The sequence below is a fragment of the Gymnoscopelus braueri genome (assembly GCF_963280865.1).
Source record: "Gymnoscopelus braueri genome assembly, chromosome: 12".
NCBI classification, from domain to species: domain Eukaryota; kingdom Metazoa; phylum Chordata; class Actinopteri; order Myctophiformes; family Myctophidae; genus Gymnoscopelus; species Gymnoscopelus braueri.
In genome coordinates this window covers 19130787-19151649 of record NC_137614.1, presented here as the reverse complement: position 1 = coordinate 19151649, position 20863 = coordinate 19130787, and the positions used below count along the sequence as shown (strand labels likewise).

The following is a 20863-nucleotide window of genomic DNA, read 5'->3' as shown; positions in this document are numbered from 1 at the left end:
GTATTTCCATGGTCAATATACAGTACATTTGTAGTTTTTTGTCTAAATTGTCTTTGTCTAAAATATTTCCAATAGATGCCAATATTGCCCATTTGCCCATCACAATAATAAAGGGATCACATACAGATGCACAATATTACACACATTACTAAAATATAAATCTACAGTATTATTACAATGTTATAGCCTACCCGTTTTTCCCTGGCAAATCTTCTTTTCAGAGTAACAGCACCGCTTGACTTCCCAAATCAATCTCTAGATGTGTTTGGAATACGGAGAAAGTATAATTTTGACATTTGTACACCCTTTGTGCGTATACATTTTAATAATACGTTTGTCTGCATATACAAGGTTGATGTGTGTGTGTGTATAATGAGAGTGCATGCAAAGTAAGTGTGTATGAACCTCATTCTGTTTGGGATAAGGGTGTGGACTGAGCAAGCTGCCAGAAGAGCAGTTACTGTACATAGTAGGGTGGTGGCTGAGCTGTGACAGGTGGAGAACATTTGACAAATAGCCCTTCGTGATGAGGCCACATTCGCACCACAAAACCTTTAGGATCCAAAGCTTGAAGCAGTTAAAACCCTGCATCTGTTAGGAACTGCACTGAAAGGATATACAAATCCAATACAGTATTCTTCCTTTAGGATAGAGATGCTTAATGAGGAAGTGTAATCATGCACTTCTTTGTTGTTGAATTGCTGTTAGCTAAATTATTACTGCACTGCTTTCAATGAAGCACCTGGTGTGTCTGGCGATCCTCAATAGCTATTTGAGTTGTAAATCATTATCAACCATCAGCTATTTTATGAGTACTGACCGTTTATTGCCGGGTTACTACTGTTACATCAACCAGGAAATTAGCTGCGTATACCCCTGTTTTGTTGTTGTTGTTTAGTGTTTTATCACTTCTCTATCATAAGGCAACAGGTGCGTCCAAAACACAGTCAAATGGATGAAGAGTGAGAAGCACTTTGAAAAATAAACTTCTGATAGAACTACTAAATTGCTGATATATCTTACAAATGATCTTGAAATGTATACAGTATGTATATAATATCTGACGTAATATACATTATACACCATGGATTTGTTGGGGTCTAGCTGTCTCCAAGCAGTCAGTCGGTGTGTCTTTCGGTGTGGAGGTAATCTTGCAAACTGCGGGACCTATCAGCACCACATTTCTTGGACACATTGCGGGCCCGCCGGCCCATTAGGCAATTTTAATATATGATAGGATCAGCTCACGGAACTACAGGGCAGGATAAAGGAATCCTTCCCTCGTTATATTAGGTTTGTTAAGCTGACTGGACGGAATACTTTTAGAGTAGATAAGTACTTACTATTCGTCTGTCTTTGTGAACCTCCCTCTGCCTGAGAGGCGGAGAGAAGACCTCCGCCTTCACAGAGCCGCAGCAGGGAGAGACAGACGGTGGTAAAAAAGACACAGAGAGATGGAGGTGGAGGTGTAGAGACGGAGCAGGGAATAGAAGATTAGCACCAGTGAAGTGTGAAAGACAAGCAAGATTAATGTGTGCTAGTACTGTACGTACAAGTCATGCAGGTGAGTGTCATATTGCCAATGATGTAAGCAACAGGACATACCTGTATAGGAGAATGTGTCTGTTTTTCTTCCATTGGCAATTCAAAAGCACTTAGATAAAGTCTATTCTCACAGCCATATGAAATATGGTACTGTATATCTTCATACTGAATGTTTTCCACCTAAAAAAGTACTTTCTTTTGTAAACTGGGACAGTCTACTGTATAAACCACGTGTAGTGTCGGCTGGGTCAGAGGGGCACTTAAGGAAATGGATGAACACTAAACCAGTTCTCAGGGTAACGGTAGCCTTCATGGCATTAATTTATAATCACTTATTTGGGACGCTAGGCCTAGACTCATCTCCTCTGTTCTCAGTGAGATAACACAGTTTCCGATTCATAGCAGGAACTTGGCTTTCCAGGAATTATTGCATAGAAATATGTGTCACATAGCATATTGCACTATTAATTGTGTGGGGCAGAGTGTACTCTTAGAGTAAAATCATGAGTGTACTTTGTGGTTCAAAACAGTCCAGCGTTTTCTTTCACACACTGGAATGAAAGTAGACTCTTAGACGAAAATGGAAAAAGTGGAAAGGATGAAAAAAGAGAGAGGACTGAGAATCGTAAGGACTGGAAAGCAGTTACAGCTACCAAGGACACACTCACTTCCTGAAGAGGCAGACAGGCGTCGTTCGTTGCTGAAAGCGGGCTGTTGAGAGGTTGTAGCGGGTGTCTCCGGGGGCAACGGAGGGGGAGGGGGCGGAGTTGGCGTAGGATTGCTGGGAGGGAGCGGGGGAGGAGGAGGTGGTGGTGGCGGCGGGGCCAGTTCATCCATGGTGCCGTTCTCAGCGCTGGGAGCGGCACTGCCATTAGGTTCCTCCGCTAGGACAGAGCCCTGGTCGAGCAAGAGTGGAAAAACCTTACAGTTAATATGACATCCTTCACAAAATAAACCAAGAGCCAAAACACAGGCGAACCAAACCGGACAACTGTCTGACTTGCCTGGTGTGTTTATTATGACAAGTAGGTGTTTGTATTGCTTACGATGAGATGGATGTAAAATCATGTACATTTATTTGGCTCAGAATCAGATGCACTCATACTATTCAAATATATTACCTTACATCATTTGACAAAATCATCTTTTTCACATAAACTAGAGGGAGCTGGAGTTGACGACTTTCAAATTAATAAATCAAATAACAGTTTAAATTCATTTGAAATGTACAACTCACAACAGGAAAACCTCCACTGTATTTCTTATGTTAAACATTCAAAGATAAACCGCCCTTATGCCAAGTGTCAAGACATCTCTTTTGTTCACATTCCTTGACAGATTTGATTTGAGCATGCCTGCCTGCATCGTCCAGTCAAAAGTCATAGTCAAGCTGAGCTGTTAATGGTCTAACATTGTTGTACTGAAGCTGGTAGTGTGGGTGACAGATGTATTGTGACACTATAACGATAGGCCTATTAGAGCGGTCCTCCCTCTGTTCCCTGCTGTCCTTTATCAACCCACAAAGACATAACAGCCCCATCCTTAATAATGGAGCTAATACGGCATAATCTGGATCTCTAGGGGGAAATAATGGAACCGCAGCCATCTGCCCTGCAATTGATAGTGCCCCACACATACACACGCGTCTGACACACTTTCCAAGTGTGCTGTAACACAGCTGGTAGTGAATTAATGGGCCGTGACATTTAACCCCCTTCCCCCCAGTCCCTCCCCATCCCGCTCCGCCCTCTCCTTTTATTCTTCAGACGCGTGCTCGTCATTGTGGATCTCACTTCCCTTGCTCAATCCCCCAGTGAGTTGTAGGGGTGGGGTGGGGCGGGGCGGGGCACGTGCCGGCCCGTGCTGCCGTTTGATTAGCTGGGACCATCTGGTAGTGTTCCTCTGAGACCGGGAGGGGCCCCTGCCACCGCCTTTAATTGGATCAATATAGATTACACCCCAGCGTGGCCATAGAACAAGCCCCTAACCCCTGCCACTGATACCCATGAGATTATAAGAACACCCCCCGAGGGACTCTGGAGCACTGGGGTGTTTTTGATTTGTGCAACACTGTGTACTGGTATGTACCAGCAAACAGGTGGAATTCCAAAAGGTTCCAGGGGGGAAAATAGCAAAAGGATATATATTATTTTAATTTGGTGACAATTTTGACTTCTGTAATGCACCAATATTGTTAGTTTATCATCTATTTATGTTACATTTGAAAATGTATTTAAGTTTTTGCACAAGGCCTGTTTTGTTGCGCAATATAAGTTAATGAGGAGAAATATATCATGGCATGGTAACTACAACCAATATGCCAAACCTATCACAGTGCTTTAACTCACTGTTAACAGACTTAAGTCTTCCAGTATAGTGCATATATCTAATGTTCAGATTCCGTGTCAGTTGTCATTTTAGGACTTGTCATTGTCCATTTCCTTTCCTTTTGTCCTAAGTAGCATGTGTTTGTACAATGGTTTGGAGACTCAAGTCTCCATGGAGTCCATGGAAATGAGGCTGCAGTTTGCATCAGGTGCGGTACACAAAAAGCACAAGAGGATGCAAGGTGATGTAACTCCCTGAGGCTTTATGTGTAGTACAAGCAAGCTAGCGTATCATACTAAAACACACAGCTTAAAAAGTTGAATAAGTAATGCAGTAAAGCAGTGCTATTTTTTGTGGCTCTCTGTGACACACACACACACACGCGCGCGCACACACACACACACACACACACACACACACACACACACACACACACACACACACACACACACACACACACACACACACACACACACACACACCTCTAAAATGTCCAAAATGTATCAAAAGTAAGAAAATAGGGAATTTGGCTTTTTTCTTTCAGTGATAGTGTCCTCTTTGTTTTAAAGATTTGTTTTTGGGGCTTTTATGCCTTTATATGACAGGACAGTAGGCTGACAGGAAATGGGGGAGAGAGAAGGGGAGTGACATGCAGCAAAGGCCGTCGGGATCGGGAGTCAAACCCGCGACATGCTGTCAGGCTACAAAGAGCCTAGGTGCCTGGACCGCTACGCCAGCGGTCCAGGCCGATAGTGTCCTCTTGTGTGTGATAAAACAATAGGGTCATGATCTACCTCCTCGTTGGGCGCCATGCTCTTGCACCCGCCCGGTTCAGCCGTGTCACTGCCCAGTGTCTTGTAGTAATCCCCAGTGCTGGGCTGCTTACTGAAGCTTCTTGACTTCCTGTTGGAGTCCACACGACGCAGCTGCACAAGAGATGAAAAAATTAAAACAAGAAAGATTCTTTACAATTTTGCTTTATTTGATAAAAAATTCTCCAGTTCACTGGAGAGAGACAAAAAAGAGAGCGTACGAACTACGAAGAAAGACAGAGGAAGGCAATATAAGTTAGGTTATGTTTACACTGTTGTCATGGAAGGTGGCCAAAATCCCTTTTATAGATTCAGGTCTGTGTGAAAAGCAGAAACGACACTGGAATCTGATATTTTAAATTCCAAATTGGGCCACTTCAATATGTGGTCCTAAATATAAGGTTATGGCTGAATTTCAGACAGATTCCTATCTATATTCACTATTTTCACTGCTATTTTCACTACTTTGGGAGACATCAAATTTGAGTCCTGTGCTAAAAGTTTTGGGAACCACTGGTATGGAAGATGGGGGTCCCATACCCACCCCCACACACACCATACCCCCCAAGGCGAAACAAAAAGTGTCACCATTCACAATTCCAACTATCTATTACGTTGTTGCTCAGAGATATACTGTAGCATTCATAGTTTACTGTTGGAAACATTGTATAAGGGTTTATACTTAGTAGCTTATGTAGCTAAGATCAGCCATCTCATGTGACCACAAATCAGCTTTATTAGACTGACCTGAGGATAACCTTTTATTCAGCTGTATGAACACATTGGAATTAATATTGCATGGTTAAGCAGAAAGTAAGAATCCACATGTGGCTTTTAATCCAGTGTAAGAGAGACCCTTATAACCTCACACTAGGAGTCGGAGATCAGTAACTTGCCCTCTCACATTGAGCGCTCTCACTTTCCTGCTCTGAGCACTACTGTATCTTGATCCTCTGTTGTTTAAAAGAACAAGAGACCTGAGATTGGTCTTGTCTTGACCGTAGTTCTTTTAGAGCGGTGGCTGAGAACCAAACTTCTTGTTCAATGCAAAGTTCGGGTTGTGTTGCAGATTCAGTCGAGAGACCTTGCCTTACAAGGTCTACAAGGACACGTGATATACCCTTAAGGACACAATGGCTGAGATTCATTGAAATGTTTCATATATATTTACATCAAACCAGCATCACACGACTTTCTCCCATCTCATGATTCAAGAACGTTTATTTGTCACTCATTCATACAAGTATGTGAAGTGAAATGTTGGTGTGACATTCTCTGTAGCAGACTGTGCCAACCTAACAATGTATATAAAACAAAACAAGATATAGTAAAACAAATTATAATAATTATAATAAGTATAAAACGTTTGCAGCAATAGTAATAAAGTTACTGCTAAAAAAGATCTAAGAGTGTACAAATTCTCCTCCGGCTGGCTCGATCAAGCTGGGGACTGTTTTAGTACTGTTCGGACTGTTTTTTGTACTGTATTATTTTGTGTTTTTAAACATCTATTTCCTTCTTGTTTTGTTAATGTGAGCTAATATAACATCTTCATTTCTCCTCGAGGATTAATACCGTCCTACTTGTCCCTACCTAAATTGTGTACAGTGTGTACTGTACAGTAAGTGTAGAAGAATTCAAAAATAACTATGGGTGCAAAACAGTGTATATAACTATACATATTAAAATTATATGTTGAAACCAGAAATATATGTACTGTATATATAATAGTATACCAAAAATATACAAGGATATACAAAATATATGAATATATTAGCAACCGGAATATACAAAATATACACTAATGCTGCAGCAGGGCAGCCAAAAGTATACATATTGCAAAAAAATGCTAGATGTGGAAGAGATTTGACCAAAAATGTAAAATAAGGGTAAGAATTGTGTGTGCTCTGTTGAACTTGTGAGCACACAATCTGTGGATACATTTTCCTAAGCAAAAAGACATTTGCATGGACTCGGCTCAAGGATGGTTGGCTTGCGCCCACTTTTCTTCACAGGTATTGTTTTCACAGATGCCCGTCACCAAAATATCTTAAATGTAAACATGAAGTATGCATATTAAATATTTTTTATTTTGTTATTTTTAAGCAGAGCGAAATACCGTATATTGCCCAGCAGCCTAGGTTATCTTAATAATAATAATAATTACTTTGCCTTTCAAAGGCACAGATTAGCATCGTCCTTGGCAAATGCAGTAATTTAAATTTGTTAAGCCCTGTGCATGGCTTCTGTTGAGAGGCAGACAAGCGCTTCAGACATCAGAGCAGTTGTCAGAGGTCTGAGATATAATGTCACCATGAGCGGAAATAATTGACAGCTCACCCCTGACCCCTCCCTTCCTTTTGTAGCATCATGTTCTTAGCTCTCTTATGAACCTTTATCTGTTTTGTTGACTCATGTCAGCTGTCAAAGAGAATAGTCCCTCATGAGTGTGCAGGAGACTAAAAGGTAATGCGAGTAGGCAAGCGCTACAGATGGTTGGATTGTCATCCTCAAGGGAGGTGGGCCAACAATAGCTAGTGTATGAAAGCACTTTTAGCTCACAAACACACAGACAGACAGACAGACAGACACATTCATGCACACACACACACACACACACACACACACACACACACACACACACACACACACACACACACACACACACACACACACACACACACACACACACACACACACACACACACACACACTCACACTCACACTCACACTCACACTCACACTCACACTCACACACACACACACACACACACACACACACACACATTATAGCAGCATATATAGTCAGCATAATGTGATTGTTAGTTTCTTGCAGAATGGGGCTTTTACAAGAGGAACAAATTCTGTCTAGCTAGGGTGCGGCTGCTTCACTGGAGTATATCAATGATTCAAATTCTGTGCATTTGCATGTGACTTGCAGCGTACGCCTCAAAAGTAACATAAGGCATATACAGCACGTTAGTTTGTACAAAATGAAACTTTACATACATCTAAAAGCATATATAATATATATATACTAAGGAAAACACAACTCCCGACAACACATTAACATTCTAAGTTGCAAATTCCGTTGCAACGGCAACATCCCTTCTCATAGAAGACATTTTGATGGCGAAAAGCAGCCGAAGGTACTGTAATAATGTTAATTGTCTCCGCCAGGCCGAAGGCATGGTGGAGAGTATGTTTTACCCTCCGTCTGTCCGTGTGTGTGTCCGTCCGTCCGTCTGTGAACACCTAATCTCCGGCACCATTGGCTAAGCTTCGCAGGACGTACTGTGACAACACAACCTCTATTACAACTTCCTGACCTGGCGGAGACCTGTGCTCCGAGGAGCACATTTTCTAGTTGTAAGTGTGTTTTCATTTTGTTTCTATGTGCCAGCATGAACACATACAGCTAATGTTATTACCTTCAGCTGTGTTTACCTGTCAAAAGATCTGTTGTAAAAGAGAAGGTGTCCACTGAATAATATCTACGGCACAACTACCTAGCCTCCTACCCAAAAAGTTAACAACATTGCAAGAAATGATACAACCATAAAGATTACGTAAAGAGTACGTACATTTATGGTAATTTCTTACAATGTTGCTAACATGTTGTTGTCAGTGAGTACAGTGCGTAGAGCTACCATTAAAGTTAAGCTGCAGAAAACGCAACTCAAAGCCTCCAAACCGCCTTGGACCGGCTCGTACAGCCCAAAGTGCTATGTTACATCCCAGCCATAACTACAGATCTCCCAACAGAAAAGTCCTCACGCTCCCGTTAGCACCTTACCTTAATGTTAACACATCCCTCTTACGCTGCACTCCTCTGGCCTTCACAGATCTTCAGCGAAAAGCTCAGAGGTTGCACACGCACAGAAAGAGAGAGAGAGGGCGGTCTGTCTGTCACCAGATCCTAAAACAGTCACCTCCCCCTCTCTGGCTCAGCAGCACTACACCTGTCATTCTATACCTGTCCTCTCACTTTACCCACAGGACCTCATCAATAACCTATTGGCCAGTCGCCGCGGTGATGATGACATCATGGTCGGCCCCGCTGGCTGACCAACCAACCAACTACTGGCAAACCCCGCCCAGTGGCTTCTTATGCAAAGTATGCCATCACCCAACAGCTGACCCAAACTCAGTGGATTACTTGTGTAAAGATTCCCATTTGCGAATACAGCATCGTGAACTTGTGAACCTGTGAATTGACCATATTCACAGGGCATTTGGCTGTTACATCATACACGGCATATAGTGGTATAAGTATTTACGTTTTTGGGGTTTAAAAGTTCAGAGTCTACACAGTTAAATCCTCAGTGTTAATTTATTCTTTTGTAACTCTGAAGCCCGATTTATACTTCATCGTACGATGGTGTCATGTACCGAAAATAGCAGGTCTGGAAGCTCATGTTGCGGAAGCAAGGCATTGTGATTTCTATAAATTACATAAATTGGGCATGATGTACAACTGTAACCAAATAGACTTTTACTGTGCAGTTCTTTGCATGGTCTGCCCACACACACGCTGGTTGACCAGCCACAAGGCAAAAAGACAAATGAGTGCATGTATGTGTACATTTACTCTGTATGTGTGTTCCCAAGGCGTGCGTGTGCGTGCATGTGCATGTGTATGTGTATGTGTATGTGTATGTGTATGTGTATGTGTATGTGTATGTGTATGTGTGTGTGTGTGTGCAAGCACGCGCACATGGTGATGGTGACAGGTACAAGTATACAGAGCCACTACAAAACATGACCAAGCCTCCCAGCTTTTTACCCAATCACACCCTCATTCATCAGAGTTTAGTACTATATATCACTGTATACATTGAAAAAGGGTTTTGTTAAAAAGTTAAAGCTCTACATTCAGATAGTAATCATTGCTATAGCGTGTTTGTTCAGTAACAGGGTTCTCCCTGTCTCTCCAGCTCTTTAGTAAACAGAAAATAAATGCAGGTGGGTTACAACAAATGTCATTCAATCAGGAGAGAGAACCCCACAAAAATCATTTATCATCTAGTGTTCCAGTTCATATTTAGTCTGTTCATTTATTTTGGGTCATCACTTCCAATTTCACATGTTTATCCTGTCTTCTTTATGAGTTCTCGCTCATGATTGGATAAATTTGGTATCCCAACCTGAAAATGTAAACAGCTGAAGAGACATGGAGACCCCTGTTATTGCACAAACACTCAATAGCAATTATTGCTATCGTAATGTAGTAGAGCAATTTAACACTTATTTGAACCAAAACACCCTTATGATGAAAAATAAGTTGTTTTTTTTTAAATAACCATTTCACACCAGGCTCTATTAAGCAGGAGGTGAGATTGGTCTGGTTAGATCTGATCAGTTGGATCTCAGGATGGGGTTACGTTGCCACTGTTACTATGGCAACCAAGGCAGATTGCTTTTCCCTACGTATATAGTGCACAGCAGATCTTTATTCTGTGTGATTGCGTGTGTGTGTGTGTGTGTGTGTGTGTGTGTGTGTGTGTGTGTGTGTGTGTGTGTGTGTGTGTGTGTGTGTGTGTGTGTGTGTGTGTGTGTGTGTGTGTGTGTGTGTGTGTCTGTGTGTGTGTGTGTGTCCCAAGGGGAGGCAGCAATTTGTTAAATTGTTAATGAGGGCGCGCCCTGAGCTAGTAACCTGGGTGCAGAAAAAAAGACAGGGTGGGGGAGTCACACAGCCTTGGCAACATGGCCTGACGGAGATCAGTGCTCTGAAGAGCACACTTTTGTAGTTGTTAGAATATATTGGTAAAATAGAGATAGTTTCTATCTACAGTGGAAAATGAAGCTAATCAAGGTGGTTCAGGACAGTTCAATGCATTGGAAAAGCAGTATGTGTGTGGGCCGAGGGTCTCTTATTAAAACCCCTACCCCACACACGAGCGCATGCACGCACGCACGCACAAGTCTCACACACACACACACACACACACACACACACACACACACACACACACACACACACACACACACACACACACACACACACACACACACACACACACACACACACACACACAACGTTGCAACACAACGTTACAACTCAACCTCAGCTTGGAGACACACCATGGCAACAGAGGGGCACTGCACAGTTGCAGCAGTTACTTACATTGAACAGTATCAATGTAAAGCAGGGAGCAAGCAAAGCTATCCTCTTATGATTGTTTTGATCCTGAACAAAGCAGCTCTCTGTGCAGCTTCTCACCTGGGATGGATAACCACTTAATACTTCTCTATACTTAGTAAAAACGGAACTGAGTTAGCTCTGTACTTGGTCTGCTCTTGTTTCCTTCTACACCAAATCTCTTCACTGAAAATAACCAATCGATATACAAGCTCACAACGTGTCACATTGCGAGCTTGTAGATCTGCTATTTTAAACAAATGTTCCCCCATAATAGGGATGCTAGGGCTCAATGCTAGGGCTCTTGTTAAATTGAGAGTTCCAGTGGGATCCCGAAACATACTTCAAAACTAATCTGAGCCCTCAGTAATTAGTGAAATTAGCAACAGGCCCATCACAACACTCATTGTTTAGGCCAACTCAGAGGCCTGTCTTTGTAATGAGTGTCTCCGCTGTCCTCATTAAACGTGCTAGGACAATAACTCCATTGTGAGCAGTTTTCTTCTCATCCACCACCATGCTGAGAGGCAAGGGTCATTGGTAGATGGCAACATCAACCAAACGGGTTAGTGCTGTGTCAGGAAAATTCTTTGTATCAGTCTTGGTCACATAGTGTATGCTATAGTAGCCCTGGTTCAGAGCGTTAGTGACTTCGCTCTAACGCCCTGGAAGACCCCTCGCTCTGCGCATGTACAAGGAATTCCACTGCCCTACCAGCGCTCAAGAGTAGTGAAAATAAACAAAACCATTTCGCTACTCACCGAAGCAAAGGTTGTTTTGTGTTGTTGAAAGTCTATTCTCCGCACTGGGGAGCCTCTCAGCACCCCACCTACTCTGTAAAATACACTTTTTGGGCAAAAAATAAAATATGTCAGCGAGATGGAAATAAATTGTATTTACTCCACAGTGCCCTCTACAGATCTGGAGGATTTGAACTTACCATTAACCAAAAAAATCTCGCTGACATATTTTATCTTCTGCCCAAAAAGTGTATTTTACAGAGTAGGTGGGGTGCTGAGAGGCTCCCCAGTGCGGAGAATAGACTTTCAACAACACAAAACAGCCTTTGCTTCGGTGAGTAGCGAAATGGTTTTGTTTATTTTCACTACTCTTGAGCGCTGGCAGGGCAGTGGAATTCCTTGTACATGCGCAGAGCGAGGGGTCTTCCAGGGCGTTAGAGCGAAGTCACTAACGCTCTGAACCAGGGCTAATGCTATAGGTACATTATTTAGATAGATTTACTGTATCCTTTTTGCTTGTCCAAATATATTATGTTATTTAAATAGAGTGGGAGGGAGACCTTTGTTAGTCCTGCGGGGGAAATTAAATTTCAGCTTCACCCAGCTGATGGCTGCTCAGATGGTTATGATGAGCGCTCGGGGGGAGCAGTTAGGGGTTAACTGTCTTGCTCGGGACACTTCAACACACGGCCAGGACCGGCAGCAAACCAGAGACCTTCTGTTTCCCAGACAGCCTCTCTACCCATTCAGCTATGAACCACCCACAGTACTTCATTTAGACAGATGCTAGTTATTGTTAATACATTTTGGGCTTTTTATACCTTTCTTCTGGATAGAACAGTAGGCTGACAGGAAATGGGGAGAGAGATGGGGAGTGACACGCAGCAAAGGCCGTCGAGATCGGGACTCGAACCCGCGACACGCTGTCAGGCTACTGTACATAGAAGCCTGGGTGCCTGGACCGCTACGCCAGCGGTCCAGGCCAAGATATTAGTTTTGATGTCTACCTGCTATCCTAGTTACTTTGTAGCTTTTGTTTTCTTGGCACAATATTTACCTGTTGTTGGCTGACTATTAGAGTTCATGATGTTTACTTGGACTTTGTAAGTTGTTCTGCATAAGAGCATTTCCTAAATGCCTAAATTGTAATTGTAATCCCTCTGGACCCAAACAGCCTTGTTCGTAGGAGTTTTTAGGAGTGGACTATATTACATAATTTGCAGTGAAAATTTGGCACTTTGAGACAATTAAAAAATGTGGACAGCAAGAGAATCAACATTTACATGCCTTGACTTCGCGCATTGTTGTGAGCAGAAAAATGTTGCATGAATATTTTTAGGCAAAATGTTCTTAACTTAATCTGTACTTAGTATGCAAATGAACCAGACTTTTTTCAAGATTATACTTTATTATACAGTACATAGACAGGAAATGGGGAGAGAGATACAGGGAGTGACACGCAGCAAAGGTCGTCGGGATAGGGACTCAAACCCGTGACACGCTGTCAGGCTGCAATGGAGCCTAGGTGCCCGGACCACCAGGCCAGCGGTCTGGGCCATGAACCAGCCTTTTGTTTGAGACTAAACTCACTATAGCAAAAAGTCTTCATATTGTGTTTATACCGTAAAATGACACAAGAACAAAACTATCCAGTAATTATGTTCTTTGCCTCTTCTAGATCTCCTTCTATATGAGGAAAACGGCATTGCAATGCAGATGTGTTGCTTCTATGTGTTGCTTATTCTTACCTCCTTCTTGTTGCCGGTGTTGTCCACATGTCGCAAGCTGTTCTTGACCTTCAGGTACTCATCTGTAACCTGCTCCGGAGGAGGTGGCTGTGGTGCTGGGTAGCAGGGAGGTGGAGGGAGCGGCTGGATTGATTCTGGGGGAGGCGGGGGTGGGAATGGCGGTGGCGGGGGCAGCTTGGAGTCACCAGCTGAGGGAGACTCCTCCTTCTTGGGATTGATGTCTGGGTTGAGCATGTCCATGTAGGCCTGCATGTCTGTAATGGCCGAATCCGATGCACCTGGAAAAGCATCCAGGTAGACATCACTCAGCATAGTAGATAAATAATGTTTGTAGTTGCATGTTAATTAATTAATTTTGACCATTGTTATTGTTGATTTTTTTAATTCAAACCATTAGTTGGTAAGATGTAATCTGGGAAATAGCTGGTTGGACACAACAGAAATTTAACAACAACAGAAACTATTTACAATGTAATTTAGTCTACTGTACACACTTAACTGTATGTCATTCAATAAAAAAAAGGTGCAAAACTAATACTATAGTATTAGACAAAAGCATGGGGATTTCAGCTTAAATCTGTAAGCCAAATAATTGAAAAGTTAACCTTCATTTCAGTTAACACAATTCACTATTCAAGTATTAGTGAGGTTATGTGCCAGTTAATTGCAATGAAGTTCCTATTCTGCATCAAAACGGAGACCATCTGCCTATGGACCACTAGGGAGCAGCACTAGAAAGGCACGCAACTGTACACACAGTAGAAAAGAATGCCGACTACACCCATGGTATTTGCTCCACTTCAATAAATAGTAGAGGTTCCCACCATTGTGGGTTAATCTATCTACATACCCCAACAGTGCCATGCAAATGACAGCATTACAGGACTTCTTATGACAGAGGGTGTTATTAGTATGGCACACAGAGACATACAGCACACATAGATGTGCACGCATACACACACATTTGTCTTACTATGTGGGACTGGGGACATCCAATTTTTCATAAAAAACAGAACAACACAAAAACATTTTTAGCTAAAAAGTGCGCTCCTCAGAGTGCATATCCCTGCCAGGTTGGGTTGGCTACCCAGGGCCTACAAACTTTAGAAGTCAATGATAGCAAATAGGAATGAAAATTAATCGGGCTGTTATAGCGTCACCATGGGGGCGATTTAAATTTTTTTGGGACAGAGGTCCTTCCACGGCCTACTGGGTGCAAAGTTTCATGCCGTTCAGTCCATGGGTGCCGGAGATTACCGTAGTTGCTCATAGATGGACTGACAGACGGACAGAAGGACAAACAGACCCCAAAGCTGAATCTTTACCCCCAACTCTGACACACTTTTTTAACCATGAAATGTACCCTTTTTCTTATTGCATACTAATTTTTTCCCCCACTTTTACTATCCTCATGGGCACATAGTACACACACACACGCGCGCGCACGCACGCACACACGCGCGCGCACACACACACACACACACACACACACACACACACACACACACACACACACACACACACACACACACACACACACACACACACACACACACACACACACACACACACACACACACACACAGCACGTTGAATTGCCTTTTTTATACCTTTTCGCCTATAATGACATGCCCAAATATATATATATACATACATACACTAATCATGCTGTTCATTCAGGCTTATACTAGTGAAACCCTGACCTGAATGTGCGACTGTATGAGTAGGAGGGGCCTGGGAGGTTGGAGCGATGCACTTCTTCTCTCCGGTGCTGGTCTGGCTGGAGTTGGCTGAGTCGTAGTCGGATAGGTTGCCAGATGGCGAACAAATGGGCATGAAAGTGGCTGGCTGGTTCGCTGGGGGCATGGTGGTGTTCGGGGACGAGAGCCCCGAGTCGGGCTGCTTGTACTCCAGGTCAGTGGAAACGTCCCTGGACAGTAAGCGGTGCTCCACACTCTGCCGGAAAATGGATATTATGATTAAAGATGTACAGTAAGAGTACAGATTAGAACAGATGCAGAATATAAGCAATAGCCTTAATATTGGTTGTTTGTGATGAACAGTTGCATAACAAAGCCATCAGTATTAGTTTAACTCTTTGAGTGTTGCAGTTCTTTCATTTTATTACACGGCTTGGTTGAATGCTCAATACTGATTGGTCAATCACAATATTGAGTGGTCTGTTATTTCCTCAATACAGAACGCTACTAATGAAAGATAATTTTTTTGGAGGCTTTTTATGCCTTTGTTTAGAGAGGGATAGGGAAAGTAGGCTGACATGAAATGGGGAGAGAGATGGGGGGGTGACACGCAGCAAAGGTCGTCGGGAACGGGAGTCGAACCCGCGGCGCACTGTCAGGCTGGCATTGCAGCCTAGGGTGCCTGGACCGAGAACGCTAACATACCGACGGAGACAACGCACCTGAATCAACCTACCAATCAATTAATCAATTAATTAATTAATTAATCAATCAATCAATCAATCAATCAATCAATCAATCAATCAATCAATCAATCAATCAAATCAATTAAATAATTTTGTTGTTACATTTTGTGTCAATTTATGAATTGCTTCTTTACATTTCTGTGTAATAAGCGGGATAATGAATGGTGCACAGGTCATTCTTGAGATATAAACCCTGTGTTTAGATCCTGACACAAAGTCTTTATCAACCTGAAAGGGTTTATTTCTCAACAATGACCTGCTCACCATTCATTATCCCATGCATATTAACCACTTACGTCCCTATTTTGGGCATGGCATACTGTCATTCTCCAAACGTTTAGTTATTTTTCTTCATTTATAGCAGATACAAGCTATTTTTGAATAGGACTTAAGTGGCTAACAAACAGTGTAAACTGTATCATTATAGGTCAATTTGTACACAATTTGCCATATTAGTACATTAACAAAGGTGTCAGAAGAGGTGTCAAGAGCATGAGCATGGACATTCTGTTCTGTCTCCATCCCACATGATACACCCAAAGAGAACAGTTGCGTTGTGGGTTTTAATTACCATATGCTTTAATGACATGAGGCTCTAGGGCCCTCTTGCTTTTCCTCCACAGCACGCAACCCAACCTGCCGACTTGCCCCAGTGGAGCTAAGGCAAATGGGGGAAACATGTTTCCCACACACCCAAGGGAGTGAAGTGCATACGTGTTATTTGTCAGTACATTGTCTAGTGCACCATGGCCCCTGTGGTGGACTGGAGCCGTGAGAGTCACAGTATGGCGAGTGTCAACAGCACTTGTCATTAGCAGGCAGAAACTGGTGTCAACTGGGAGACGTGTTGGTTCAGTCATTGGTGTATTGTTTGCTGCACTGTTCATATAATTAAAGAGAGAAAGTTTCATTTGAGCTGTGAGACTAGGGCCAAGGGTGAATAGTTGTTCAGTTTGGTGTATATAGCTAATATACTCAAATACAGTTAAAGGACAATAACAGTCTTTCTGACATGTGGGTCCTTTGTCACTCATCAGAAAAATATATCACAAAGCAGTTTTAAGGTTTGAGGCCTTGAGGAATTAAATCCTATCACAGTAAAAGTGACAAAGGACCCACATGTCAAAAAGGCTGACATGATCTTGATCACTTTGCTCAGGATTTTGGATGCAATTCAAAAGCAGAATAAAAAGCCACAGATCTTTATCCTGCCTTTTATATATACAGTATATACACATTTTATTTGTAATTTTTGTAGAAAAGGGGGATGTTGGGGTTGGCTTTTTCCAGGTGTGATAAAGCATTTGTAACAACAACATTTGTCTACTTTCAAAGATGAAATCCACAGCAAGTGAAATATATGCCTTTCACTTGCTGTGAAAGTCATATATAAATGTAACCAACCAACCAATCCCTAACAGCAGGACCAATTCTCCTCATCTCGCCCCAAGTCTTTGGCATTAGAGTAATTAATCATTGCATTCGCTATTGTCAATCCACTGGTGAATTGAGCCATTGTGTTTATACATGAAACATTTAAGAAATTGTTTCCACAATTGTTTCCACACTCTGAAAAAGTTAATATGGAGAGTACCATGATAATTTCTGCTTCATCTAGATGGTAAAGCAAATTTTCAAGGCCGTTGTGCGGCCCTCACACCTACGTCGCACCACCGATCAGACCGATATCATGTCTTAGTCATAGTGTCGGGGGCTTTGTCAGAGTACCCGTTGTACCCGTCTGTCTATGTCCCTTTTGTGCCCATATATGGAGATCTCTGATGTCATTAGTGTATGGCCATACCATGTATATTGGCAAGCCCATACACGGGCATATTGGTCGGATCGGCGGTTCTGGACAACCGCATATCCTAACGACTTGACGGCGGGCTTGACGGTGGGCTCCACTAACAACCAAATGGAATCATGGGTCCATTTGGTTACATTTGTACGCTCTCTGAGTTAAATTAACACTTTACTGTGTTGGGCATGGCGTTATATCTCACCATATTCTCCACCGTGTGCAGGTACTTGGCACACTGGGAATGGCCGTTATACACTGCCAAGTCCGCTGCAGAGAAGCCATCCTGGTCTTTGATGGCCAGGTCCACGCCGTTGACCACGAGAATCTGACAACACTGGAGAGATGAGAGAAAGAAGGTGACAGGCATATGGGAGAGAGAGGAGAGGTGGAAAATAGGGGGGGAAAGAGTAGGGAAAAAGATATAAAGGAAAAACGTGTGGATGACTGTGAGAATCGATTTCACCTTCTGGATTTTGGAATCAGCTTCATACGTTTGAAAATAGAGTACAGTAGGCCTACATGGAGAGAACAGGTCAGCCAGATTGCTATTTCTGCTTGATACTGCACAGTAAAATCTGGAGTGTTCATTTTACTGTAATTTAAGTGTACTTGAAAGCATGTAAATGATAGAGAAATCCTGTCAATATACTAAAAACTATTTCTCTAGTGTGGCAAAGAAAATTATCTTGAACTTTAAATTTGTTTTGGCAGCATCTATGGAGTGTCAGGAGGTAGCTCGACTAAGCTTATTGTTATGGGGCCAAGCACAAAGTGTGTAGGTACCATATTGTATCTGGTCATTTTATTCTTCCTTCCGCCACTTTTCGCAATTCTGGCATAACCAACCAGTCGCTTTACAGAATGTTAGAGGGTTATGCCAAAGAGGCAAAAAAAATATTTTACTCCAATTAGCTAAAGTGGGGCGCTATAGCAATCAATTGGAAATGCTCTCTGAACAGACATAACTCAATCTGCATTTTTTTTACTGTACAACCTACGGTTCAAGAGTTATAGGCCACAACGTGAAGTGGCCGATTATAGCGCCCCCATTAGGCCCATGCAAAAAATGTGGCCTACTGGGAGTGTGTGTGCAAAGTTTCAAGCCTATCAGTCAAACGGTGCCGGAGATTAGCTGCTCACGGACTGACACACGTGACACGGACAGACGGACGGACGGATGTAGGCGAAAACATAGTCTCAGACATTCGGCCGGGCGGAGACAAAAAGTAAAAGCGGTGGGTTTTAACAGGGGCAATACAAACCACTGGTGGCTATTTATTCAAAATAGACGACGGTCATGCAAAACTGAATATAACTGGATACCCGCAATCATTAGGCTAACTGTACTGTGGCAAGAAAAAGTATATTTTGCATCGCACAGAGTGTGATAATGCTGTCTGCAGTCAAAAAAATTTAAAAGATCCTAAACATTTTCATTCATCATTATTGAATGTCCAGTCCTACAAAATCCTATTGCTATGGTGCTCCTGTTTTCTGTGTTCCAAAAATGCATAATTGCTGTTCCTGATGCACAAAGAGAAACAGATAAAGATGTTTTTGGACTTAAATGATGGCCAGATACACCATACACAACTCAAGGTCCTACCAAAGTTAACCACTTAAACCCTATATTTAGTTGACCGGGATTCCCTCAGGGCTCTATACTAGGGACCCTCCTGTTTTGGCTCTATATTAAATATCTTCGCCAAAAATTGTAAATCTAAAAGCTTAAATGTTCCCCCCAGAATAGGGAGGCTAGGGTTCAAGTGGTTAATATCACTTAAATATGACACCAAACACACAAATACCTCCAATTCGCCATTCTCTGCAGCATCATGTAACGGGGTCCCACCCCAGTTGTCTGTGACAATGTCCCCACCATGCAGCAAAAGCCAGCTCAGCACCTTGGCATGGCCTCGACTGGCTGCAAAGTGCATGGGTGTGGCCCCATCACCATCCCTGTCAGCCAGACTGACTTCTGTGTAACTCATCTGTAAAAGACAGGACAACAAAATGAGAACAAAATAACCACTCGTCTTAAAAACCATGCTTGACCAGATACTCTACTAACAACAACATTACATGTTAAAGGCAATGGTGCTAAAAGATTCTGCTGTTTGCAGAATCTGAGAGATTAGTACCAGGCTATTACTAGGCATTGCTGAGAATTGTGTTTACAAGCGTCTCCTTCTCTCGACTGGTTCCCATAACCCAGAGTTATGGTCACACCGGCTATATTGATCCCATAACCCGGAGGGATGGCCATGTTGTAATTGGCTAACTTGTTGTCAAACAACTACTGGACAAGGGCTACTGCTGAAAGTGTCTAACCGAAAGTAAAGGAAGGTCTGGTGGGTTGGCGCGTTGGACAACATCCGGTTAGGCACTTTTGGCAGTAGTTCTTTTCCAGGCTTTATCTCCTCGTGAGATGGGAGATGGGAACAAGGTTACTGCAGACAGACACTAACACATGACTACCAATGGACCGGGTAGAGTAATTTAAGTAGTTTATTAGACTATTTCAGTTGTTGAAATTAACAATAGTTCCCATTTATTCCAACATACCAGCCAGACGATTACAGTGTTGTGGCCCATCTGGGCAGCAGCATGCAGAGGTGTCATCCCATCATTGGCTCTGATGCATGGCTCCGACCCACAATCTTTGACCAGGTACTGGACGACCTCCAGATGACCCTCCTGGCAGGCCAGGTAGAGGGGTGTGGCACCATTCTTTGTTTGACAATTGACAACACTGTAGGAAAGGCAGAAAGATTTTTTCTAATAAGATTGGAGGCTTAGCAACAGGTGGTTGGTCTCTTTTATTGTCCAATATTTATGTTGGTAAACACACCCTATGTATGGAACAAGCATTGATCTTCCAACCACTATGTCTACAGTTATTAAAGGTCAACTCTGTCAATATTTAACGTGAATCTGATCATTCTAGTGTGAAGAGGACATGAGAAAAGCCAACGCAAAACTCATTGAAGCATGTTTTGCAGCAGCAATTGCAAGAACAATGCATGGCTGCTATTTCAGCATGCTACCTTTCCAGGAAGATAAATGCTGTACTTTTTATTAGCTTGGAATCCCCATTGATGATGTCACTTGTAGGCATGTTTCTGACCTATCCACAGCCCTCCTCTGAGACACAGAGTGAGTAGACAGAAATGGTGCCATTTTATAATGAGCATTAGTGACCCATTATATGAAGATAGGCTGAAGATGGGTGGAGCGGTCCTTTAAGACAACAAAATGACAATAAAACAACTATCCAAAGGGGAGCTATTTCGAGAGG

At 42.6% G+C, this 20863-nt stretch overlaps 1 protein-coding gene across 1 annotated transcript in view; it reads right to left on the bottom strand.

Moving 5' to 3' along the window:
* espn (espin) overlaps positions 1-20863 on the bottom strand; it is a gene marked incomplete at its 5' end in the record, with an annotated part of 68706 nt that overhangs the window by 33961 nt on the left and 13882 nt on the right. Inside the window, 9 exons of the mRNA XM_080443833.1 lie at positions 1344-1400; positions 2214-2442; positions 4668-4799; positions 8482-8499; positions 13316-13593; positions 15019-15271; positions 17768-17899; positions 19374-19556; positions 20131-20317. Coding sequence (XP_080299959.1) covers positions 1344-1400; positions 2214-2442; positions 4668-4799; positions 8482-8499; positions 13316-13593; positions 15019-15271; positions 17768-17899; positions 19374-19556; positions 20131-20317 — 1469 coding nt within the window. The remainder of the gene's footprint in view (positions 1-1343; positions 1401-2213; positions 2443-4667; positions 4800-8481; positions 8500-13315; positions 13594-15018; positions 15272-17767; positions 17900-19373; positions 19557-20130; positions 20318-20863) is intronic.